This window comes from Penicillium odoratum (genome assembly GCF_028828045.1).
Source record: "Penicillium odoratum strain IBT 22623 chromosome Unknown utg000004l_segment0_segment0, whole genome shotgun sequence".
In the NCBI taxonomy this organism is placed as follows: domain Eukaryota; kingdom Fungi; phylum Ascomycota; class Eurotiomycetes; order Eurotiales; family Aspergillaceae; genus Penicillium; species Penicillium odoratum.
This window is the reverse complement of record NW_026643146.1, coordinates 3,194,975-3,220,632: the sequence shown is the minus strand read 5'-3', so window position 1 is coordinate 3,220,632 and position 25,658 is coordinate 3,194,975. Positions and strand designations below refer to the sequence as shown.

The following is a 25,658-nucleotide window of genomic DNA, read 5'->3' as shown; positions in this document are numbered from 1 at the left end:
TTCTTTGTGACATCATCGACTACTTCCAAATAGCCATATCGTATTGCTAAGCTCATGCGAGCCAATTTTTAACATTTAGTTAGAAAAAGTCCTGTGGACATTCATTATGCTCGAGGTTCGAGAAGAAAGTCCCAACATTTCAAATCAACATCTTATATCATGGATACACTGAGACGTACTTTCTCGGTACCGGGATCTACGCGCCATGCGAGTCTACAGAGGGAAGGCGAACCAGGGGAGGCGAGTGATTCTTCGAGCAGCGACGATAATCGAGTGCAGTTTAGTGGAGATGGCTTGAACACGGGCGTCAAGGTGCTAGGTCAGAGATTCTGGAATAAGTTGCTTATCTGAGAGGCGACTTGCTTACTGGCATTCTCTGTTATGTGCAGGTGACGGACGCCTTGACATTCAAATCAACGAGCACAGGCCCAACATCGCAGGGTTGTTGAGGGGTATGCAGCGAAGCCCTCTACTATCTCATCAAACGTCAGAAATTAGTCTATCAGAAGACAGAGATAGCCAGCAAGGTGTTCCACCAGGCAAAGGGATAGACTTTCCGCTTAAATTGAATATTTTAATCCAAGTGATCGGCTCTCGTGGAGATATTCAACCGTTCATCGCTCTGGGGAAAGAGCTCAAAAATCACGGCCACCGCGTCCGATTGGCCACACACCTTGCATTCCGAGATCCTGTCATTGAGTCCGGCCTGGAATTCTTCAGTATTGGAGGTGACCCCGCCGAGTTGATGGCCTTTATGGTGAAAAATCCTGGACTTCTACCTAAATCTCAGCACCATACGCAGTGGAGCTATTCAAAAGCGTCGTCGGGAAATGGATCAAATTATCAATGGGTGCTGGAAATCTTGCTTTCAGACAAGTGACGGGACGAAGTTGCATCAAATTGTAGAGGACCCGTGGAGTGATGCTGTGGACTGGCGAAAACGGCCCTTTGTTGCAGACGCAATTATAGCCAACCCCCCCAGTCTAGCACACATACATTGCGCACAGAGGCTGGGTATTCCACTGCATATTATGTTTACGTTAGTATACGCGAAAGAAGAATCCCTGGGGCCACTTACTAAAATTATACGGAATAGAATGCCATGGTCACCGACCCAATCGTTTCCACACCCCCTAGCCATCATTCACCAGCAACGGTGTAAACCAAGCGTTGCAAATTTCGTATCATATGCTGTTGTCGATATGATGGTCTGGGAGGGGTTAGGCGATCTTGTGAATAAGTTACGGAAAAAAGTATTATCAATGGATCCAGTAGACAGCATCACAGCTCCGAGTTTGATCCATCGACTCCAGATTCCTTGTTCATATCTATGGTAAGACTATTCTACCTTTTCGGAAATAGTAAGATTCATCTCTAAAAGAGTGATGATATAGGTCCCCAGCGTTACTTCGGAAGCCACGCGACTGGGCTGGCAATATTGACATTTGCGGGTTCAGTTTTCTTCCATCCGAGTCCAATTACCAACCTCCACAGGAGATACAAGCATTCCTTGATGCAGGCTCAACACCAATTTATGTTGGCTTCGGCTCTATTGTTGTGGACAATCCAATCAAGCTAACTGAAGTTATATTCAAAGCAATCGAAAAAAGCGGACAGCGCGCCCTTGTCTCTAAAGGCTGGGGTAACTTGGGTGCCGATAATGATGAGACTCCTGATAACATTTTGGTAATTGGAAGCTGTCCGCATGACTGGCTTTTCCGACATGTCTCGTGTGTTATCCACCACGGCGGTGCTGGCACAACAGCTGCTGGTTTGGCTCTTGGGCGACCCACTATCATCGTTCCTTTCTTCGGGGACCAAGAATTCTGGGGAGGTATAGTTGCAAGGGCTGGAGCTGGCCCCCCCCCCCCCCCAATTCCACATAAACAGTTGACAGTGGATAAACTGAGTAGCGCGATAAAAATGGCTCTGGAGCCCTCAACGCATGAGAGAGCCCAGGACATTGGAAATAGGATGAAAACAGAATCTGGTGTGAAGGATGCTGTGCGCAGCTTTCACCGACAACTTGATCTGGAATCTATGAGATGTGCGATTTTTCCTGATCGCCCCGCGGTTTGGCACATTCGGCACACGAAGGTTGGGTTGAGTGCCCTTGCAGCCTCTACCTTGGTTGAAATGGGGCGGCTGTCGCCTTCAGGGCTTGTCTTGTTCGTTATCTCATACAGCGGAACATTCACATGCTAATATTGTATGTAGAAACCGGCCCAAAGAATATGACACTTACCGCGACCCGGCCGGCCCTCTCAGTGCATCAGCACAGGTATTGTTTGGAGCCATTGCCAACTTTATCATTGGCATAGCTGATACGCCAGTGGGCTTTGTTGGAGATATTTTTTCCGCGGGTCGTTTGATAAACCACCCGCATGATCATTCCAATCCTATCCAGGAGTATGTGTGCCGTCGGGCGCATCGGCCATCCCGATCCCGTTCTCATTCCCATTCACGCTCACGCGAATTTTCGGCTAGCAATTCTGAAGCCGAAACTGAAAGTGAAACTGATGATGAAAGAGAACCAGAACAGCTTCAACAGCATCAGGTAGTACTGGCGGAACAAGATGAGGATATGGATAGCCTAGATGACGAGGAGCACATGAATGGAAGTCTTGACATAGAAAAGCTGGACAGGGCGACAAGCTTGCACCTCGAAAAGCAGGTGACGATGGGTTGTGAGATGCGATCGGGCAAACAACCAAGTATTATTACTGAAGCAGCAATACATTGGACTATGATGTCGAAACGGCTATTGAACCATCTCATTTGGCTACCCACTGATCTCTCACTGAGTCTTTCAAAAGGCTTCCACAATGCGCCAAGACTGTACAATGATCCAACGGTCACGGATACGCCCAACGTTCATGGCTTTAGAAGCGGATTCAGAGCGGCTGGAAAGGTATAATCAATATCCGTGATTGACCGGGGCAGGAGCAAAACTAATATTTGGCGCAGGAATTCACCGATAGTTTCTATCATGGTATAACAGGCCTCTTTACTCTCCCCAGATATGGCCTGAAAGAGAATGGTGCTACAGGCATGTTCAAGGGTGTTGGAAAAGGCATCTGTGGGATTATTTTGAAACCTCCAGCCGGTAAGTTCTCTTTGAGATTTCCTTTTAATGCTACGCTCGTATCAGCTGCAGAATAACCGTCCTTTAGGTCTCTGGGGGCTTGCAGGTTATCCACTTGCTGGAATTCGCCGAACCCTTCTGGTCTCCTTGGGTAAATCCCAGCAGAATCATATTGTGGTCTCCCGCATTAAGCAAGGCCACGAGGAAATGCCAAAAGCGTCAGAGGAAGACAGATCCGAATTGGTCAGGAAGTGGATACTACTTGAAGAGGAGTTGAGAAAGAGTACACGATATAGTCGCGGCAGTGCATGGAATCATGAACATGATGTACCCACGCATCTACCTGCAAATGCCCCAACAGCCGTCCCCATCCCCGAGATTCGGATTAACTGATGTAACTCTGTGGAAGTTTATACGTATCTACAATCAACTAAACCGTCCTTTTATCTAAAATTAGTAAAACCTTTCCATAGACTTGTGTTTCTTGATAGAACTGTTCGAATTACCGATGAAAGAGCAAAGGAACCAAACAAGAAAATTTCTATGTTACAAGGGTTCATATTCGGTTTCAAGGTTTGATTGTTTTTGATGGAATATCCATGGATTTTATAGTTTGAAATAAGTCTTACATTACACTTGGTCGATGAGAGAACCTGGTAATACACACGTGATCTGAAGCCTGCATCAAGGGAGTGGTTTTATTGGGGTTGCCTCACAATGCCTGTAGCCTCACCATGTCTGTAGCCTCACGTGATATCTACACCGACATTTCCGAGGGCCTCTTCCTCCTACAACTGCCTCACGAGAGTCATTTGATGGCCTCTGCGGGTAGCTCGTAGCTCGTCATCTCTCAGGCAGTCAAGTGTCAATTTTGTGTTTCACGTCCTTCCCTACGGCAACAGCATCGATAAGCCTTGACTATATCTCTCTCCACCATGACATTCAGCCAGTCCAGCAGTGTCACTCCTGCCCCGCTCGACTCCGCTTGGCCACCGGCCCACATTTGGGAGACTATGGGTGCGGCAGACCGTGCCAGTTGGTTAGGGCAGATACAGAAAGACAGGGCTAGACGCCTTGAATTGGATGTAGCAGAGACCGATCTACGCCGCAGAAGACCTCATGTGGACCTGCAAGATGACGATAATCTCGAAGAAAACCGTGAGCCTCCCCCTGAGGTCAAATCACTCATCGACATATTTCCGGGTGTCTCCGCCGCCCTTCTTATCCGCGTCTTCGAGAGGAAGTTGAAGGCGACTGAACTTATACGCTTCAAAGAGAAGTCAGTCACCGAGCTAGATCAGGAGGATAGAGTCTTCAAAATGACCGAATCGGGAGGCACAGTGGGCTTCAAGAAGGCAGCAGCGTCGCTTAAGGACTGGGGCCCTAACTCTCAGATATGGACGACTTGCTTTCTTGCCTATCTGGCCGTTGTAGGGTACCTCTTCGGCGAGAAACATCCTAAGGCAATTCCCAACCTCCTCATGTTTATGAGACAGATCCTGGACTTCGCTCAGACTTATCAGTGGTCGGAAGCAGTTCTCCTACTTGCCCTTAATTTCCACTAATACATACTGGATAAAGGAGAGCTATCGACGGATAACTACCTGGTCACGGGCCCATTTCGCGAGAAATACCTCCGCCATAATCTCACCCTACCTGCGAAGTCACTAACAAATCCTCCAGCCCGGCCTCGTCAAGCCAGGAATACCAGGTCTTCGAATAATGAGACAGAGGTTTGCGATAAGTTCAATACGATAGGGTGCTCCTGGGAAGGCTGCAAGAGACGTCATGAGTGCACGGCATGCGGCCTAAGCGAGCATGGTGCCTCCTCCTGCCGTAAGAAGAAGTAGCAAGCGATAGCTCTTGAGAACTGCACTAGTGACACCGGTAACGTTGTTCTTAACCCCTTGTCCCTAAGCCTCACACCGCAGGGGCAACTACCTAGACTAAATACTGCTATTCAATACCCCGTGTTCAACCTAGAGCTCCCAAGATTACAATCCTCTCCGTCACCACTCAATGCGAAAGGCTGGAGCAATCTTCTGCGCTACTATCCAGGCGATCTGGGCTCTACTATCGCTGGGATTCTGACCTATGGTGCCCAGGTTGGCTATAGGGGCAAGAAGCAGTTTCGCTATTCCTCTAACCATCACATACACGAACCCGGCATAATCACGGCCCAACTAGCAGAAGACCTCAACCTCGGCCGTGTTAGACTAGCCTCTAGGCCCTCCTTTGTTTCACCGCTTGGGTTGGTTCCTAAGCACGATGGGGGATGGCGCCGCATCCATGACCTATCTTGGCCGCCTGGATAGGGCCTTAACCAGGGCATACCGGACTCCTGGTCAGCGATCGAATATATGATAATCGATCATATCTACGAGTAGGTCATATAAGCTGGCCGAGGTTGCACAATCATTAAGAGGGATATCAAGGACGCCTTCCGAATAGTCCCCGTTGCCGAGGATAACCAACATCTCCTTGCCTTCCAGTGGAATGACTCGACTTACGTCGAATGCTGTCTCCCCTTTGGCCTCGCAACGGCCCCATTTCTGTTCAATCTCTTCGCCGAGGCATTCCATTGGATACTCCAATGCCACCTACCTGCATTCTATATCAATCATTACCTAGACGACTTCATCGTCATTGCCCGGTCTCCCTCGGTGTCCGAGCCCACGGGTCCCTTCGACGAGGTTTACAACAGGGTCACCGACTACCTACGTATCCCCCGCAATACCAAAAAGGACCAGCAAGGGACCTGCGTTACAGTCCTAGGTATCTAGATCGACTCTATTGTAATGGAAGCTTGTCTACCACCAGAAAAGTTATGCCGCGCTATATTGGACGCCGCAGCTTGTCTGACGGCAGTGAGTCTCTCACTTAAGTAAACAGAGCGCCTCGCAGGCTTATTAGCCTTCTGTTTAAGAGTTGTCCGGCTAGGGAGAACAAGGCTATAGTCTCTATACTCCTTCTAAGCCGTTTTCCCATATGGGAGTAGCGCGCGCTGCCGTATCCCCTACGAGGTATGTGACGATTTGGAATGGTGGAGGGACTCCTTATCTCTCTTTAACGGCGTACTCCTCATTGACCCTTGCCGCCGCACTATCACGCATCTCTACACAGATGCTTCTAGTATAGGCTAGGGGCTCTTCTTCTTCTCATCCAAGTCTACATTAGACTGCTGGCTGGCCTATTGTCACCAGCTTCATCAAAGCAATACTGCCACATTGGCCCTTGCTTAAGACGTACATGCGCACATCAATACTTAAGAAGTAGACGCCATCCTCTAAGGCTTCCTACTCTTCAGCCACCATTGGCTCCATCATACTCTCGTTATCCACACGGATAGCTCTACAGCGCACATGGGACTTAAGAAAGGCTTCCTTCATGGTCCGCCTAACGCACCTCTAAAGAGCCTACTTATCCTAGCGGCGGCGAGAGACATCCATATCGTGCCACTATGGCTCCCCTCCCGGGAAAATACATTAGCAGATGCGCTCTCACGTAATAATCTTAAAGACATTGCTAATATTTGTCCCCACTAGCAGGACCTCTCGGTATTGAACCGCCCGCGTGGTTCTCTTTACGAGCTCCTTAGCTCAATGCAGGCCACCTGAAACTGCTCTGGAACGGACTCAGCGCTAACACACGTTCCGTTTACCTCTCCGTTCAGCGTAATTACGAAAAGCACTACGCGCTACAGAATCTATCCGCGTGGCCAGTTTCAAGGCATTCATTGACCTCATGGCTAAGCGCACGACTTCTTGGTAACGCTAGTCAAAAGGCCGTCAAGCCTGATACCGCACTCGCCGACCTAGCCGCTCTCCGAGCCTACCATATCGACAACTTCCATGACGATAAACTCTTTAATAATAAGCATTTCCGACGTCTTATAGACGGCGCGAGAAGACTCAATCCCATGATAAAAGTACGGCTCAGAAAACCGATTTCGCGTGACACTATCACGAAACTATCCGCAGGCCTCGCCATACTCCCGTTACGTCCCTTAGAGATGAATGCGAACCTCCTAGACGACCTAAACTTCGTAACCGCGTGTCGGGTAGCATTTGCTGGGTTTCTCCGCCTCGGAGAATTTACCTATAAGACTAAAGACCTCCGCACACGTTCTATCTTCTCCACCACAAAGTTAACGCGCTCAGACGTCAGACTCTCGCCCTCGTTAGACCACGCGCAACTCACACTCAAGCGCAGTAAGACGGACCGCCGTCACGAAGGGGTGCAAATTATTCTTGCAAAGACGGGAGACGGCGCATGCCCAGTTGACGCCCTTCGGAAACTGCTACTTCTCGACCCCAAAGGGCCCGACGCCCCATTATTCTCCTTCGGCAGAAGACCATTTAGCCGCAACAACTTCCTCTCGACCTTATCTACTAAGCTAAGAGCACTTAGGATACCGACACACGGATATTCAGGTCACAGCTTTCGGAAGGGTGCGGCTCAGCATGCGCACGATAGTGGGATACTCGACGACCAGATTCAGATGCTAGGGAGATGGACCTCGGAGGCATTCAGGGTCTATTTTACGACGAATGCGTCAGTCCTTTACAAGCTCAACCACCAGTTCCAGACAGGCTCCCCGGCCCCGCTGTCTCTGCTGCTTCCACCACCGTCCCCTCCACCATCCTAGTTTGGCCCGGGTCATTTGGGCCTATCTGACGCCACGGTCTACGACCGCAGCGACAGGTAACCCGTTGCGGCCAAACTAAACTCTTCTTGCTCCTCTTGACTGTGTGAGGTCACCAATAAAGAAGGCGATAGGTATTGGTTGACTCATCCTTTACACTCACCGCTCTACTTTAACCAGAGGATGGATTATAGGGGCGAATGGCGGCCATGAGGACAGAACATTCTAGGGTAGCGCCTACTACTAAGGTATAATATTATATCTCCTACTCTATCTCCTATCAGTTTCCCATTGAATTTTCAACTTAGTCTACTGCTCAGTCTCCCACTTAGTCTCCTATCCAGTATTTTCCCTTATCATACCAGATTAGTCAAATGTTCAAAGGGCTCTCCAAGATTACATATAGCGGAATAGAAAAGAGAGACAAAAGATTGAAGAGAAAAAAATGAAGTGGAAGGAGCAGGTGAAAGGAAGAAAAGTCTGGAGGAGGTTTCGAACGTCCGTTCAAAAAAGTCTGTGGTATACCCAAGTGACAAAGGGGTAGATTAGCTTAGTAGCATACATGAATTTCGGCTATTTATCATGTGATTCTGAAGTTTCTGTCCTCATGGCCGCTACTCGCCTCCGTAGACGGTGTTCTTTGCTGCCGTTAACCTAAAAGTTGAACTTGCATTCAAAACCACAGGTGCGGTAAACGCAGTCAGCCGATGAAGGAATACGTACCCTCGTCAGTACATCGCATCAAGAAATCTGTGTTAACTGCTTTCGTGACAGAAGTCCATCATATCATACCCATGAAGCTCAAACTACTTGATTTGGCTTTCCTCTTTGCGCCGGTTTTTTCTTTCCTTAGAAAGTATATGTATGGCCTTTTGAGAATGTTCTTGCGATTGATATTGTCTCTCCTAAAATGTCTTAAAATATTCCCAATAAGCCCTCAAGTCATTCCTATCGAGTACTATTTCAAGAGAAGTATTAACAGTATTCTTCATACAAGTACAAGCTTTCACCAATCTGAATTTGGCTACCCTTTCTTGGTAGTAACGACCCCGGACCCGGTTCGGCAGTAGGCATCTCTATGAATTTCATCTGGCAAAAGATGCACAATACGGGTCCGGTCGGCAGCCTGCATTAGTCAAATTTCTATCACCGGTGATCAGTGATCAATATCAAATGTCACAGTGCCCAAGAGATCAAAAATAGCCCCCAATAAAGATGGTAAAGCCGAGGGTTTGGCTCTCGGAGAAGGCCGAGACAGCGCTAATCTTCAGATAGCAATCGCGACATATGCTCTAGAGGTACAGCCTCGATGAGCCGATGAGCGATACTGTGTCTGAAATATATACACGTATCGTAAGATTTCCCAAGTGTCCACAGTACTCAAAGTAGTGGTGTGGATAAGCTATTTTGTGTCATTCGGAGGCGCTTGAATTATTTATGCTCTATTTCACGCAACTATTTTAAGCATACAACAGAGGTGAGCGCTGTGGGTGATAGTCGAAATTAAGAGATTTTTTGTATTTCGCTCAGCCACCCTCGGAAGTGCTCGGCAGAAGTGCCCTTTAATTATGGACTGAACCAAATTTACTTGCCGACAAGGCGAATAATTTAAAGTGTGCAGAGCAGACCCACTCACCCAAAGCTAGATCGACAGGGTTAGTCCAAGCGAGCCGGAGTCAGCTGGGCTTGGACTGGTCTCCATGCACCCGATAATAGGGGACTATAGCGTATCAATTGCTCAATAACCCTTTTAAACCCTCTATGGGGTTATGTGAGCGTAAAGCTTCCGCTAAGCTGTGCTTGGAACTCTATTTTTTCTTGTAGTTCCATATCCTCCAACTTCATTGGATCTGGCAAAAATGAATCAATTTCCAGACTGGAACCAGGGAGACAAAATCCATCGAAAGATTCTCCTGGAATCAGCCCAATTCCGGTATCTTGACCTAATTATCCATGGCCGGCAGTTATGGTGGAGTTCGGGTACAAATAGCTTAGCTGTTGTGGCGCTTTTGTGGGAGAAGATCGGTTATTTCTTCCCCAAACTAAGATACATTAAGCTGGTGCCTGAAATTTAAGTGGGTAATTTATCCAGCAAAAGAGCATAAAAGTGGCGGGGAAACGGGGCCGATTGGACAGACCCTGGGCAAAAAAGCTTAAGCCACCTGACCCTTTTAAACCGCTTAGTTAGACATTAATACTACATACAGAAACGACAGAATGCACATAGACAGGCATTGAAAAAATGTAAAAGAGAGGATCATAAAACGGGAATTGCAAGCAACTTGAAACCGTTAGTGTCTGTTAATGAATGTTGGCATAAAAAGCCAACCGCAAGGAATATTTCATCTCATTTCGAGCCGCAGCACGCAAGCCTCGGCTTTCAAAGTGGCGTTACTATTGAATCCCCAAACCAGGGCACTATCATCGCTTGCTTTGTCCATCTTTAGCCAGGAGAACCCCAGCTATCTCAATTGACCAAATTAGCAAAGGCCTCATCCATTTCCCCCTACTATATATGGGCAAAGGTTTTCCCCGGATGAATATGACTGATCGTTAGGCTTCAAACCTGGGACATTCTCCTTTTACCGGTCAATTCTTTTGACGTCCATTCGCTTCAATATTCACATATATATAGATATCTCACTCGTTTGTTATCTTGGCTCTCGGGGATGGGTTGGACCCATCTTCTGTTGGCCCTTGTGGCCACAGCTTCTGCCCTACCTTCTTTAAAAGAGGGCAATGTCTGTCAATCTGAACGCCATGTGATTGATGATATTTCTTGGGATTGGGAGGCCCAGCTATACTGCAGTAGTGTACTGCATATTCCAACCCACACAACTACTGTCACGAAAACATGGACTCCACCGCCCAGAATTGTTACGACTACTGTCTCCAAAACAGGCACCCACACTGTCCTTGCTACCCACCTTGTCACTGAAATAATCACCGACCGACGGACCGAGACCACTACAGACCACTCTACCCTGTCAACTACTGATACCATTGATACCACACTGGCAACAACCATAATAAATGATGTGTTTCAGACTGACACTGCTACCATCATCGATACGTCGACTGCTACAATCACCCAAATTTTGACTTCAACCGATTTGGATGTGGTTACAGCTACCTCTACCGCAGGATTTGAACAAATCTTTGGGCGATCTCCTGGGCATCCACCGGAACGGCCCGTTCCCTGGGCTCTTCGGGGACTTGGGAGCAATGTTGTCACAGCCGTCTGCTCTTGTTTACACCTGCCAACGCCCACGATCACTCATGCTATAACCAAAACTGCCGTCAAACCTACTGTACATGCAGCATCTGCCCTGGACTGATATAAATGAAGTTTCTTCGCTAATTGGATTTCAGATAACCGAGACTTCGACTGTTCACAAAACCGCCACTATTACTGATAACATTCTGTCAACGGTTCGCACCACAAAAGACATTACGGATATTGTGACGTTGGATGAGACCACTACAAATACAATCCTGAGAACGGTCGACTTCATCGAGACCATCACGGCAGAGTCCATTGTGCAGTCCACGATCGATTTCACCACTGATGTAACGGACACTGTGACTGCCACTTCCGTGAATTATGTGACTCTTTCATCTACAACTTTTGATCTTATCACCGCCACTGCCACAGTCACATCTGCTTCATACGTTGTCACAACAACTTCCAATTCCAATTACGGTGGCGGTACAGTCTCTTCATTCGCAGGTCCAATTACTCTCAGCACCGCCCCAACAGCTACCTTGACTCCCATTGATCCTCCTGGTGTCAACATGGGCGGCACTGGTGTTCTGACTCCCACTGGGCTTGCTCAAGTGTGGTACAGTGCAGATGATAGTACCTCCTCTGACTCCAGCACTGCGTATCCTTACGTGCGCTTGAACCTTACCTTTGCGTATGACTCCATTGTGCTAGATCAATCGATCTACATTGAGGATATCGTCTGCGTCGACAACTCGTTGTCGGGAAGTTTCAGCAATTCGGCGGCATATGTCTATGCTGAAGGTGCTTGGCCCACTGATTCCGAGGTGATCCTCGTCACGGCCGCGTCTAGCTGTAGTTCCGATGGCCAGAGTATCTACTTCCTGTCTACTTCAATTGTCTTTGATGATTCGACAGATTCATTTGTGGCTTCTGGTACCATCGAATCAATTTCAGATGTTGTGGAAACCGTTGGAATGGATTTTGGCTCAATTGACTACACAGAGGATGATTCCAATTCTACTACCACTTCCTCTTCATCATCTCTAGGCTGCACCTCGCCAGACTCGTCATATATTGATGGTCTTCCAGCAGTCTCCTGTGGAAGTGACTTCGACGAGAATCTGGATGATCTGCTTGGCTACTACTCTGTTGCAACTGATGCTGATACCGATGTACGTTTTCAGCTCTTCTTTCCCCTTTCCCAAACTGAAAGCCTCTTCATTACGCTAACTTGAAACTAGGCTACTCTGCTTGCTCTTGCTCCTGGTTCAGCGAGCACGAACTCCCGAAAGATGCGTCGATCCATCTTTAGCAAAATCAAGGCTGCCATTAAGAAGGTCGCTGCGGTAGTCAAGACTGTTGCTAAGGCCGTCGTTACCAAAGTGACTACGGTCGCAAAGGCTGTAGTCACTACAGCTGTTGCATCTGTAGCATCAGTTGTGAAGTCAGTTGCAAGTACAGTGGCTACCATTGCGAAAACGGTGGTGGCGCTCGCAACTTTTGTCGTGACTGGCAACTACCAGCAAACCTTCAACTTCCCACTGAGCATTGGGCCTCCATCCTCGCTCTTGACCGAGTCCCCTTGGGGTGATGGGTTTAAGTTCTATACTCTGACCCTTGATGATGATGATGACTCCCACTATTCGTTGGATGAAAACGTCCTGGAAAAGATCACGGAAGAGCTTATTGGAGATGCGGATCCCGAGCCTGGTATTGAACTCTGGTGTGTTAACTGTGGCGTGAGCGGTGACTTCAAAGTGACTGGTTCATTCTCGGCCAGCATTACCTCTGGAATTACCAAAGGTCAACTCTCCTTAACGGGAAATATGTACGCCGGATTGTTCATTGGCCTCGATGCCTTTGCTGAATATGATTTGCTCACCGAGCACGATCTTTTCACTGTCGGTCTGCCCGGCTTTTCAATTCCTGACATTGTCACATTGGGTCCTAGCTTGGCCCTTGGTGTGTCTGCTGAGCTTGATATTCAAGCCGAGGGTCAATATCTCGTTGGGGCTGGGTTGATCTGGTCCGATATCTCTGCCATGCTCGATTTGATTGACCACTCTCAATCTACTCACTCTGGTTTCACACCCACCCACAATTACTCTGCAAGCTTCGACGGGGATGTTACTATTACTTCCACTTTGGGTCTTCCTGTGACCTTAGCATTTGGTCTCAATATTTTGAATGGAAAGTGGGAGAAGGAAGCAAAATTGGTTGATACTCCAGGAATCTCTGCTACTGGTAAGCCATTCTCTATGTTTCCACCTTTGAACTACCTTCTAACAGTCAAAAGCTGAGTACGATGATGATCTGTCCTACACAAATGGAGAGGCAGACGTCACTCCTGCCGATGGATGCTACGGCATCACTTGGGACCTGGCCTTGGTTAACAATGTCGTTCTTGATCTTTCCGCATTTGATGCGGGCACATATACGCTGGACTCGTACACATTGGCTGATCTGGCCAATGGGTGTATTGGAGATGCTGTTTCAACAACCACATCAGCAATAACGACTACAGCAACAACGACTACAGCTACAACGACTACAGCTACAGCCGTGGCCACACCAACCTCGGTTACAATGGAATACTTCATTTACGGAGACTCTGACCAGACTAGCATTGCCAAGACGAAGTTTGTCATCGGTAATGACATTCTTATCACTCTTCCAGAGCTCGAAGCGTTCTTCACCAATTCATGGGCCGGTACGTCGAAGGCTTCGGACGAGAGATCTATCGTCATGCTCTTCGAGTATGGCACTGACCTTCGCGTATTTGTGTCTGCAATGCTTGCCCGTGCAGAATACTTGATCGTTCCTGGTGCTCTCAGTCTATCTCCATACACCTACGAAGCGACCACATACACCAAACCAGCAGACGCTGAAATCACGATTGTCTCCATTGTTTGGGGCATCGGTGTGATAACAAATGAGACAGTCTATGATGCAGTCTACAGCGCCGCCGCAGCGGGAGAGTCATTCGAATTCTCCAACACATTTTTCGGAGAGGACCTTTGGTATGGCTATGTAAAGACTGGTGTCATCTTTTACCGCGACTCGTCTGGCAACTTGCAACACCTTACTGGCGATGAGAACACCTACCAAGCCTTCCCCACCTCAGTCACTAAGAAGAGAGCAGTTGATGTGTCGGATTTGACGGATAAGCGTGCGTACAGCACTCTTGTCTCCAGATCCAAGACGATTCCGGTCAGCGTCCCTCAACAGAAGAAGCGTTCTCCGACCGGGAAATTTGGCCCTTACGGTCGTCATTTCTTCTCTTCCCGGTCTGACAATGCAACAGTGGTATCAAACTCCACTATTGATGACACTACTGGCGTTATGACTATCACTGACACCACTGGTACACTCTACTTGAATCCCTCTATCAATGGAAGCTTGTTCGTCTCCATTGTCAGCGACAGCACCAATCTCACCAGCTTGACCGACGGAATCCAGTTTGCCGCCGATCTTACTGAAGGTCTTGTCATCGGAGACTCGGCCTCTCGTCTACTTTACTACTTTCCCGATAGTATGACTTCTGTTGGGGCGTCACGGCTGCGTCTTGGAGCTTGGGGCGAGATTCCCCTGACAGCCAACCTCATTAGTTTGGTTCCGATGTCCACGGGAGCTGAGGACATTCTTGTCGCGATTGATACCCTTGGGAATTACTACTTCCCCTTCGTGTGCGGAATCCAGGATCAATTAAACAAGGTTTTCCTTGTTGAGGATCCTGATACTGGTGCGAGTGTCCTCGAGGGTTCTGATCTGACATACACTGTTGTGGGTGGTGTGGCATCTGATTGTGCTCCACTGGCTTTGGTGGCGGAGGGGTTGTAATTGTTCAATGACTAGAATTACCGAGATCAAGATGAGGTGACTCTCACAGCCTCCACTTGCACATTCTTTCAACTTATAATTTCTTTTAACACATATGAGCTCCAGTTCTACTACTTGATATGCAACGCTTATTTACAATTCTGGTTCCCAGTACAAAAAATCGATAAGGCACATGCAAAATCTACCACTCTGTTACTTGGGTACGCTGCAGACTTTTTGGACATACGTTCGAAACCTCCACCAGATTTTTGCTTTTTGCCCTTCTCCTTCCACTTCATTTTTTTTCTCTTCTCTTTTCTCTCTCTTGCATTTCTATTCCGCTAATTATGAATTTGGGGAGACCTTTGACCATTAGATTAACACGGTACGAAAGAAGGTAGGATACTGGATAGGATACTGAGTAGGAGACTAAGAAGAAGATCAAGTAGGAGACTGAGTAGGAGATATAGTAGGAGGTGAGGTCTAAAACCTAAGTAGGCGCCGTGCAAAAAGCGCGGGGGTAAGCCTCTAGTATCAGAAAGATACTCGTACTTGATCTTCTAAATATTCTCAAAGAGCTGCGAGTTGCCAGGGAGTATGGCGGGCCCCAAGTCAAAGAACTTCGCAAGTAAGTTGGTCCCTTTCAAGAGGGACTACAACTCATCTTTGAAGACGACATTGAAGGAAAAGCGAAGCCCGACAATGACCTTCGACTTTGAGCACTGACTCGTGCGAGTTGATCTAATCAGCCAGTTTTTGGTCCGGTATAGCCTCTTGCTCTCCATTGCCCCATTCAATGTTTGAGTAGCCATGAGCAACCAGATAATCCTTCCACTCCTGGTCACCGTGATCGAGGATTTTATTACTGTCCTGGAGCACAAACCACGCCAGGCAAGCTCCGAGTACGGCAAACCCTGATCCAATGAGAAAGACGGCCTGAGTGCCATGAAGCTCATCATCGCCCCATGTAGCCATGATTGGCTTGAAGACTTGAGTTCCAATCGCCGCCCCGGCCTTACTCCATGCAGCAGCTAGTCCTACTGCATGGCCTCTAACTGACGTGGGAAAGCTTTCACTGGCAGTAAGAACAATTGTAGAACCTGGGCCGACCTCTCCGAGGGTAAGAAATATGCCATAGAGCACGATAAATAGTGGTAGATTTGTCTGGATCGGGCCCAACGCTCCTCCTAGGATGAAGCCAAGAATGGCCTGAAGGAAGAACCCCAGTGCCATAGTGCGGCGGCGGCCAATACGGTCCGAGAGAAAACCACCAATGAAAGCGCCGGGAATATAGAAGCAATTGATCAATGTTCCCCAGGCCATTGTGAGCGCCAAGGAAGAGGACGGATTTACCTGACCGACGATGGTGGATGAAAACAGGCCGAAAGGATAGGAAATGTAGTTGTAACTGATGTATCAGCTGTGATTAGCCACAGCGAGACTATTCTGCGGTATTGAGGGTACTCACATGAACCACGAACCAGAAACACCCAGCAAAGGCCGCCAATACTTTTTGATCGCTAGCCAATAGGGTAGCCTCTGCTTTTTCATAGAGCTCTTGCGATATGCTGAGCTGACAACCATCCGATAGCGAAACCAGAAGATCGAAAGAGGAGCAATGGCCCCCATGGCCAATGAGACTCGCCACACAGCTTCATAGTGTTTTACTTGTTGATGAAAACACAAAAGCAAAATCAGTGGTACCAGAGAACCAAAGGCAAATCCAAGGGATGCCGACAGGTCACCAATGATTGCAAAAATAAAGCCTCTTCGCTTCCTAATGCTCGGAGCCTCGTCTGTGGCTTCAGCAGCACCAGCCCCTGCAACAGGGTACTCTCTAATAGGCTGAAATTAGCAATAGCTCACGGATAAGGTGAATTAACCCACCCGCCAGCTCCAACACCTGCGATTCCGCGGGCTATGATTAGCATCCAAAACATCCCATCCTCGGTCAGCCCGCTAGCACCGGCACTCAACGCAATCCCCAAAACCAAAATTGTGGTTGTTAGAACAGCGCCAGCCTTGCGCCCCATCTTATCAGAGATGTAACCAAATGAAAGCATGCCGATAATCATACCGACCATGAATGCGTTGGATAACCTAGCGGCTACAGCCGTGGTCAGCGACTTCGGATAAATGACGGCCATGATCAATTCCAGGTTCCCAATGATGGAAGCGTTGAAGCCATCCGACCCGATTGCGAGGCCACTGAAGATGACCATCGTGATCATGGAGAGGCGTGAGTAGCCTCGGCCATTGTAGGGGTCATCTGTCAGATAACATGTTGCGGGGGAAAGGGCAAGCGTCGCCATTGGAACGTCCACTTCTTTCGCTTCTGGTTTCTTTTCGCAAGGCTCACGTTTCTCGACTACTGTAGGCTTTTCCATGATGGGGTTGGAGATTGGAGTTAGCTGTTGGTACTTGGCAGATTTGGACACGGCTCACACTTTATAAAATCCATGGTATCTACCAGAATACAGCAGTAAACCTGATTTGTCCGATGTCGTTGCAGGTAAATCTAGTCCGACTGTACCAATCAAGAGGCACAAAAGTAACTACCGTATAAATTTCCGCAACGGTGCTTGGGCCTTGACGCTAAAAAGCGGCCCAGGCGGGGAAAGCAGATGCGAAAGTAGGAAGGTCAAAACGAGATAAGAATCAACCCGAGATTGAGGGGGAAATTGAATGAGGGGTGAAATGGAAGACAATTTTCTTTTTTTCACTTGTATCAACTACTTGGATCATGTCAAAACACCTGCCCTTTGGCGAGGCCAAGCCCAGGAATCGCTTCACAGCTCGCAACCTGGCATGGATGATAGCCAGTGCTGGTCTACTAGCCACGACTTACAACTTTTCTCGTCACACATCGTTGCTTAGGGACGTTGATCTCCTCGCGCCTGGTCAAATCATTCGGAGCGACTTGGACAACTCTGACCGCTTGAAAACATTCCAACAATGCGCAACCAACAATCTTCTCGATACGGGGCTCCCATTCATGAGAAACGTCATCCCCATCACAGTTGCAGACTTTGAAGAACGACGGGATCGATTGGCGCAAGCGCTGGTTGATGAGGGAGCTGATGCCTTCGTGATTGAGCCGGGGTATACATTCAAGTACTATGGCAACGTGAGCCAGCCCGAGTGGGAAGTGTGGGAGGTAAGTCATTCATTAGGATCTCAATTCTTCTGGGCATATTTGACCCACCAACTTAGCCGGAAGAGCGTCCTTTTCTGATGGTTGTACGCCCATTCCATGATGAATCCACCGGCAGCGTGAAGGCCAATACCACCTTTCTCTGCCCGTCTTTCGAGGCTGAACGTGCCCGTCTTCTTGGAATGCCTTTCTCTGAGGAAATTTCGATCGTGCCGTGGGAGGAGCACTGGAATCCGTACGCCACTCTCCAACAATCGGATGTGTTCTTGGGCCTCCGTCGACCTGCGCGCCTGATGGTAGATGAAGAAATGCGAGATTTCATCCAGCGCGGACTTGGATCTGCGGGATTTGAGATAGTCGGTCTGCAGGGCCATGTTGAGGAAGTCAGACAGATCAAAACAGATAGAGAGGTTGAGATTTTACGCGCGGTTAATACCGGAACCGTTGAAGCGGTGCGACAGATGAGAAGATGCCTCTACCCAGGATTGACGGAGAATCAAATTGCCGCTGCTCTTGACGAGGCACTTCGGGCCGCTGGAATGGATCCTTTCTTCGATATCGTGCTTTTTGATGAGAATGCGTCCAACCCGCATGGTGGAACCAATGGATCTAAAGTTTTGGAGCCCGAGACCTTGGTCTTAATCGATGTTGGGTTCGTAACTCCTGGAGATTATGAAATTCGCTATCTAACGCTAAGATAGTGCACATCTCTATGGCTACTCATCGGATATTTGCCGTACCTTTTTCCCTCCGTTCCTGCAGAAGCCGTCAAAACACGAGATACTTTCACCGCGCATGACCGAGAAGCTGAAGGCAAGTCATTCTGTTTCTTTGCTTCATCCTGGCCACTGACTTGGGTTAAGGTTTGGGATATTGTTTTCGAGGCACAAACTCGCTCAATTGATCAAATGCGTGAGAATATGACGGCGGCCAGTGTGGATATCGCTGCACGCAACGTCATCAGCGATGCTGGGTATGCTGAAGCCTTTACACATCGTGTGGGGCATGGGATCGGAATCAAAGGTCCGTTATATGCATTCTTGAATCCAATTCCGAGGTACTAACAACGTGGCTTAGCTCACGAAAGCCCGTATATGAACCAAGGGAATACAGCCAGCTTGTTAAAGACCGGTATGACGTTCACATCCGAGCCAGGAATCTATCTGGTAGATAAATTTGGAGTTAGACACGAAGATGTCCTTCTAGTTTGGGGAGACGAAAAACCCCAGCTTTTGACGGGAAGTCGAGCCCGCGGCCCCTGGGAACCATGAACTCGCATGTCTAGTAAATAGCTCCCGCCCTCTCTGGATACGGGTTCTGTCCGCTGTTTCGGTTGCCGGGCTACCCATGTAGCTCTTGCTTCCACTGGACGACAGATCAGCTATCGCCAAAATATTTACAATTTTAAAGTATAATTTTACTTCGAATCCTAAAACCGGTGGAACTCTTCGCATTTGACGTACTTGGTTTGGCCTCCGCATGTATCGCCTCGAGAAGTCATGCCATAGGTCAGGGTAAAAGTAGAAAGACCAGCTAATCAAAAAAGGAGGCAGGAGTTCTAACAAGGTAATTATATCATTTGAGATAACCTGTCCACGAAGGCCAATATCGATCACTTCACGAGTCTCGACAGTATTGAGCCCTGAACAGTAAATTTAGTAGTTTTGGACAGTAATTCATTCGACGGAATGCTTGACAACGCAGTCATTATCAAAGGTGGTCCACGCATAATCACACATAAACCTTCTCATACATCGCATGGAGATGGTCTGATACCGTCAATACCTTCCCATTTGAGCCATCCAATGCCCTGAGTTCACAGTCCAAATTACCATCAAAGAAAAACGGCACAGAATATCGATCTGTTCCACTGGTATTGATAACGCGGTGAATGTTACTCAAGTACTGGCCCTTTGTCCAATATGAAAGCATGTCGCCAACGTTGACGACATACGCATATTTGTTTGGTGGGACGTCTATCCACTCCAGAGACTTTTGGTTGAGGACTTGCAACCCTGACCCGACATCTTGAAGCAGAAGAGTGATCGCACCAAAATCCGTATGTGCTCCAGCTCCACGGAGTTCCGGATCATGATCCTGCGGATGTGGAGGATAGTGCAGTAGACGCACACTAGCGACAGGTTCGTGGCAAAAATCATTGATGATATCAGTATTTAGATCCATGCCTGAGAGGCCACGAGCCAGGAGCTTCATCATCTGGTTACTTAGGGCCGAAAGAGCTTTGTGATACTCTACCAGCGGATTTTTGAACTCGACATCGGGGATTGCGGTTGTTGGCCACACATTGGGATGTTCGAAATCTCGAAATGGTGGCTTTCGGGTTGGATCGTCACGCCCCACAAAGTACCCCTTGATGAAAGTGTCAATCGTTGGCAAAGGAAGCACAGATGAACTGGGAATTTTCTCACCTCCTTCAGGTCGGGCTTTGTTCCTGGCTCCAAAGCTTGAGATCCTATCAGCTCGTAACCCCGGCCACGAGCACCGCAGTGCTTCTTCTTCTCATCCAAGTTCAAAGCGAAGAATTTTTTTGGCAGCGCGAAATACCGCATCACGCAAATTTTGATCGATTCCGTGTCCGACAATTTGGAAGAATCCACTGGTACAACAGGCATCGCGAATCTGTGCGACAATTCTGTCGGCTTCAGTGGAGTTAGGATCTGCCAAGAATGGAGATATATCTACCGATGGTATATTAAGAGCTGAATCGGCCATTAGAGGTACCTGTATATAGACAGGAACGTAATTCAACAAAGCGAAGGTCTTCTTGCCACATATATCTTAATAATACTCCCAGTTTCAGTTGGACTTTATTGCCCGCTGTGTTATCACGGAGTCGCAAGTTCGGACATCCAGATATCCGCCATCCGCATTGGCGATAAAAGATAACGTCGACCCCGCTTTGTGGAGTTAAGTTATCGATTAAGTCACCTTACCTAAGCGATGTGATAACTAATTAACTTCAACTAATTTAGAGATAGATAACTAGGTAACTAAATAATGCCTTGGCCGGTAACTTTATGGAATGCCCACATGTGTGGTTTCAATCCGATCTGTTTGGCTTGGGGATTTAATGTTTGATATATCTCATTCCAAGTCAATGAAATATTCCAAATTCTCTTCTATCGACGTTCTTTTATCAAAATTAACACCATCAAGCCGTATATATACTGGTTCCGACACCGTTGACACGGTCTGTGGATAATACAGTGGTGTATCACAAGTATTTGCTCTCGGATACTTTACGACCCCGGTCTCTAAGTACCCAGGGTCAAATACTTGAAACACCACGTTTTACCTGTGAAAATGGCATTATCCCCGGCAGTTCTCTTACATGTACCCAATGGGAGAGAGATAAGAGATCTGACATTTTGTAAATCTTAGTAAATACAATCACCACCGGAAGCGGGAGGTAACTTAATGAGACCCCTGTAATACCGAAGAATTCAACAGAAAGTACAGGTATATAGTACTTCTCAAAAATGGGCGTGAATCATAAGTCGCTGTTTATTGTAAATAGATAACTAGAAGCGGAGATGCGATCCCTTGTTATGTGTGTTGCGGGACCCAATTACCTGGATGGGAATAGCGTGTGAGTGTAAACCTAGGGTGTAGCAGTCACTATAGTCATTAGCAGCACGCGTCGCTTTAAAACTCTGTTCTTGGTGCCTAGATTCTCCTATTGACTCTTCTCCAAGCAGCATTTTTGATTCAATCTGCTCTTCTGTGAAACCAGATAGAATACATTGAATCCCACGAAATTGATCGTTACTTAGGAGACACATCAAGCGCAGGATGGACCCTTTGAGAGAATCCGACCCACTAGTTTCTGTCAAAGAGGAGCTGTTTGACCCCACAGTAGGTCCATCCAGTTACAAACCACTTTTCGTTTTGACCAACGCTCAAGACTTCATTGATTAGGTCCATCTCAACTATGTGCCGCCTGAAAAGAAGATAACGATGCAAGATTTGCTTTTGAATCCAAGTTCAACCGCAACGCCTATTGCAGGGACAGTACCATTCCCACTACTATCACCCCAAGGCGTGAGAGCCTATCGAAAGGCCCTGTTCCAGCAGAATGTGATTGAACAGTGCGCAACGTCGCCATTTCCCAACACCCTGGTCCTTCGTGATGCAGTCAAACACTCTCGATTTATTCGGGACTTCTGGACCCACCCTGAAATGATGAGAATAGTATCTGAGGCTTCCGGGGTGCCTTTAGAGGTAGTGATGCCCACAGAAATAGGCCATACAAACATCCAGGCTGAAGGAGCAACGATTGAAGGAATGATTAACAATTTGAAGGTTGAGCCTTCAGTAGAGAAAATAGAGTTGAGTCTTGAGGATCGGGCTTACGATCCACTGAAAGATGAAGCTTCTATCATACCCTGGCAGTAAGTATCCCACTCAGTTCATTCATGGTTGAGAGTGTTAGAACTGATTGCGGAAAGCTATGACTCCTATCCTTATGTTTGTGTTGTCATGCTAAGTGAGACTGACGGCATGGTCGGTGGGGAAACATACATCAAAAAGGGGAATGGTGAAGCCCAAAAAGTAGTTCTCGCTTGATAGTACCAGGGGAGAGGAAGTCAAGCTAAAAATCATGCAGGTGGAAGGTCCACAAATTGGACATGCAGTAATGCTGCAAGGAGGAGAAGTTCAACACCTGGCTGCTCGTGCCAAGGGAGTGAAAGAACGAATTTCTACAATCACATCTTATCGCTCAAGGATGCCGAACGTCTATGACTCCAGCTACATCACCAACATCCGGCCTTATGCGGATCTGGGATCGCTCTACCCCGAGTGGACTCGATATCGCCTGAGAAAGCTCCGAGATGAAATCACTCATTATCTTGATAAGGCGGGGGATGTTTCAAGCTCTTCCTTCCAAAGAGAAGAGCTGCAGAGTATCATTACTCAGCAAATTGAGTATTTGCACCGAACCTCTCGCCAGATGGTCTCTCCTGAGTATCAGCAGCAAGTTTTGAAGAAATATGGCAAAGCGGCATACTATGATGCCTTTAAAATCTGGGAGGCAGTCCAGAAATTGCCTGAATTTGAGAGTCTCGCATCTTCCACCGATCTCGAACGTGGCTGGATGCCAACGAGCGTGTATTGGGTGGATCTTCAAAAGTCCATCGAGGCAATTCGCATGAAAATTCCGCTTCAAAGTACATTTGGTACCCATTTATGGAGTGAGAGACGAAAGTTTTACATGGGCGATGAGTTGTTGCGACAGGGTTTGAATGAAGTGTTTTTGGACTGGCTTGGAAGCTCGGGTCTGTGGGATATTTATTCTAAGCGTTGAATGTCAAATTCTTTTCTCTACAATGAGGTCTCGGGTGATGTTTAAGTAGAAGCTTTTTTGAAGAGAGGTGAAAACCTTGAACCAAAGAGTAATGAGCACGGATATCTAGGATAAAACATAGTAATGGCCCGAAGATTAATAGGTGAGTTTCCCATATTCACAGGTCTTCATTAATAAGATAAAAAAGGTAAATTGAAACACTAGGTCTGTGTAGATGGAGATGTTGTCAAATGGATTTTTCTGCTCTAAAACAGTATACAAAGAGAAATCTCACGGGCCTGTATTCCAGTAGAAGAAAGCAAATATTCTCAGTAGTAATAATGCCCCATGTCTTAACAACTATCATCTCATACTTGGATAAGTAAGAGCAAAGAGGTTTGTTTTGATTGACCGGCAGTTCCCCCACATGCAAATCAGCAGCAGAACAACTCGGCAAATTTCATCAACAAAATCACATTATTTGTTAAATCTACTTTTGAACCTTGGAACGACTCTTTTTGAGACTTTTTGTCGGAACTCAAATGGTTTCTAGAAACATTGAAGACTTGGGTGGTATATCTGCATGCAGTTTGACACGTGGTACACGTGGAGTAAGGCTAATGCGACAACTGGTTATCGAGGTGGATTGTAATCTAGCCTATTGTTTTCTTGCCATGGTAAATTGGTGAGCTAGATCATATTTTTCCTTTTCTCTCCACCTTTTGATTTTGAAATATAATTTCAGTTACTTTTGTGATTGCCATATGTGTCACGTGTCAGAGACCCGTTTGCTCATTGGCGCATATGAATCGAGCCTCTTTCTCTGTCTACCCACGTGTCTTTCTTCGTCCATCGTCCTTCTCTCCAGTTTTAGCGAAATATTTGAATATTTGAATCCACTTTTCTCTTGTTTGGGTACTTAATATGCAGCATATTCCCCTGTCTTCAGCATCTCACCCTTGCAGACATCCCTTCCTGTTTGGTAGGTAGTTCATGCTTCGATTCATGAATCTATAATTTCAAGACGAGCACTTCAAGGTCTTTTCTTTCCCCCCCTTTTCCAATTTCCTTCATCATGATGCATGGAATCAATCCCGGCTGGATGTTGGGCGTTGCCGGCCTTGCCTTAGGCATGACACCCTTGGATACTTTCTACCCTCCAACTCTGAATGAGACATCATATATATCCAACGCTTCAATTGGAACATACGGTGGTATCTACAAGGCACCAACACAGGGTCCTACCGAGGGCACCCCTTATGGAACATATGATTATTGTTCCATGCCGCATCCACGGGCTCAAGAATACAAGCTACCCGGACCGGTCGCGAACGGCTCAGTCAAGGCAAAGCTTGTTTACCTTGAGTATCTGCAACGTCACCAGAGGCGATCCCCCTATAATATCCTTCCTGGTGGGGAGGTAAACATCTGCCCTTCCCTATAGTCCGTATATCTTGAACTGACTAGAACCGAGCTAGAATCAACCGTACGAGTGTGATAATGTACGGCCGTACCTCTTCGCCGGGCCCAACAGTGAAACTGGTCTTCAGCCTATGCCCATGTATGCCCAAACCTACCAGGACTCGTCCAATCCCTTTACTCCTGGTGTAAATGGAACTTGCCAGTACCCCCAGATCACGATTGGTGGTGTTCAGGATGGATACCAGCATGGCAAAGACCTCTGGAACGTCTACGGCAAGAAGCTCGGCTTGCTTCCAGAACGCCCCAATGACCGCGTCTGGTTCCGGTCTAGTGAATCCGCCTTGACTCAAGGCTCTGCGGGTGCGGTCCTACGTGGGGTTTGGCCTGAATACGACGGGGCTTTGCCTTTGCACCAGATGGTCTCGTCCGTTGATACCGTCAATGAAGGATACTCTTGCAGCGCGATCTCCTCGACTCTCGATGATTTGGAGTCTACGTCTGAGTGGAAGGAACATCTGGCTGTGACGGAAACGTTGCGTTCAACGCTTGGCTCCATGCTCGGTGCTACATCTAGCTCGTGGCAGAGCACCTTTGACCACTTCTCTGACAATTTCCAAGCACGACTCTGCAATGGCTATGACCTTCCATGCAGCGTGACAAACTCATCTGAATGCGTCACCGAGGAAATGGCCAATGAGGTGTTCAGAGCTGGAGACTGGGAGTGGAATTACTACTGGCGCACAAACCCATATGTCACCAAATACATCCAGGTTGTCGAGGGACTCTTTATCGGAGAGATCCTAGCTCGTCTCCAGGCCGTGGGTGACGGCAGTTCCTCGATCGATTACAGTCATATCTTTATTCACGATGGCGACCTTGGGCCAGTCTTAGGGTCTCTGGGGATCAATGCTCTTCGATGGCCGGCCATGGGATCTAACATAGCCTTTGAACTCTGGTGAGCTTTCTATTGGTTGCGCAGGTAATGATTCTAAACTGACTCTC

At 47.6% G+C, this 25,658-nt stretch overlaps 8 protein-coding genes across 8 annotated transcripts; 6 read left to right on the top strand and 2 right to left on the bottom strand.

Annotated features, from left to right (window-relative positions):
- Positions 1–159: 159 nt before the first annotated feature.
- Positions 160–3,478, top strand: N7520_005477 (glycosyltransferase; the record flags this gene model as incomplete). The annotated part of the gene is made up of 7 exons (XM_057139411.1): positions 160–319; positions 390–741; positions 803–1,333; positions 1,395–2,168; positions 2,218–2,911; positions 2,968–3,106; positions 3,174–3,478. The coding sequence occupies 7 exons, from the start codon at positions 160–162 to the stop codon at positions 3,476–3,478; spliced, it is 2,955 nt and encodes a 984-aa protein (XP_056997618.1).
- Positions 3,479–4,098: 620 nt separating this feature from the next.
- On the top strand, positions 4,099–4,650 carry N7520_005476 (uncharacterized protein; the record flags this gene model as incomplete). Its single annotated transcript, XM_057139410.1, has 1 exon — positions 4,099–4,650. One exon carries the CDS (start codon positions 4,099–4,101, stop codon positions 4,648–4,650), a length of 552 nt encoding a protein of 183 aa, XP_056997617.1.
- A 5,749-nt stretch (positions 4,651–10,399) lies between these two features.
- Positions 10,400–14,796, top strand: N7520_005475 (uncharacterized protein; the record flags this gene model as incomplete). Its single annotated transcript, XM_057139409.1, has 4 exons — positions 10,400–11,041; positions 11,103–12,128; positions 12,198–13,200; positions 13,253–14,796. 4 exons carry the CDS (start codon positions 10,400–10,402, stop codon positions 14,794–14,796), a joined length of 4,215 nt encoding a protein of 1,404 aa, XP_056997616.1.
- Positions 14,797–15,516: 720 nt separating this feature from the next.
- On the bottom strand, positions 15,517–17,162 carry N7520_005474 (uncharacterized protein; the record flags this gene model as incomplete). The annotated part of the gene is made up of 3 exons (XM_057139408.1): positions 15,517–16,183; positions 16,244–16,612; positions 16,663–17,162. 3 exons carry the CDS (start codon positions 17,160–17,162, stop codon positions 15,517–15,519), a joined length of 1,536 nt encoding a protein of 511 aa, XP_056997615.1.
- Positions 17,163–17,518: 356 nt separating this feature from the next.
- Positions 17,519–19,200, top strand: N7520_005473 (uncharacterized protein; the record flags this gene model as incomplete). Its single annotated transcript, XM_057139407.1, has 5 exons — positions 17,519–17,932; positions 17,989–18,581; positions 18,631–18,742; positions 18,793–18,952; positions 19,007–19,200. The coding sequence occupies 5 exons, from the start codon at positions 17,519–17,521 to the stop codon at positions 19,198–19,200; spliced, it is 1,473 nt and encodes a 490-aa protein (XP_056997614.1).
- Positions 19,201–19,660: 460 nt separating this feature from the next.
- On the bottom strand, positions 19,661–20,562 carry N7520_005472 (isopenicillin N synthase family dioxygenase; the record flags this gene model as incomplete). Its single annotated transcript, XM_057139406.1, has 2 exons — positions 19,661–20,299; positions 20,359–20,562. 2 exons carry the CDS (start codon positions 20,560–20,562, stop codon positions 19,661–19,663), a joined length of 843 nt encoding a protein of 280 aa, XP_056997613.1.
- Positions 20,563–21,742: 1,180 nt separating this feature from the next.
- On the top strand, positions 21,743–23,255 carry N7520_005471 (uncharacterized protein; the record flags this gene model as incomplete). Its single annotated transcript, XM_057139405.1, has 4 exons — positions 21,743–21,805; positions 21,869–22,341; positions 22,399–22,501; positions 22,557–23,255. The coding sequence occupies 4 exons, from the start codon at positions 21,743–21,745 to the stop codon at positions 23,253–23,255; spliced, it is 1,338 nt and encodes a 445-aa protein (XP_056997612.1).
- A 1,054-nt stretch (positions 23,256–24,309) lies between these two features.
- N7520_005470 (uncharacterized protein) lies at positions 24,310–25,615 on the top strand (the record flags this gene model as incomplete). Its single annotated transcript, XM_057139404.1, has 2 exons — positions 24,310–24,599; positions 24,769–25,615. 2 exons carry the CDS (start codon positions 24,310–24,312, stop codon positions 25,613–25,615), a joined length of 1,137 nt encoding a protein of 378 aa, XP_056997611.1.
- Positions 25,616–25,658: the final 43 nt, after the last annotated feature.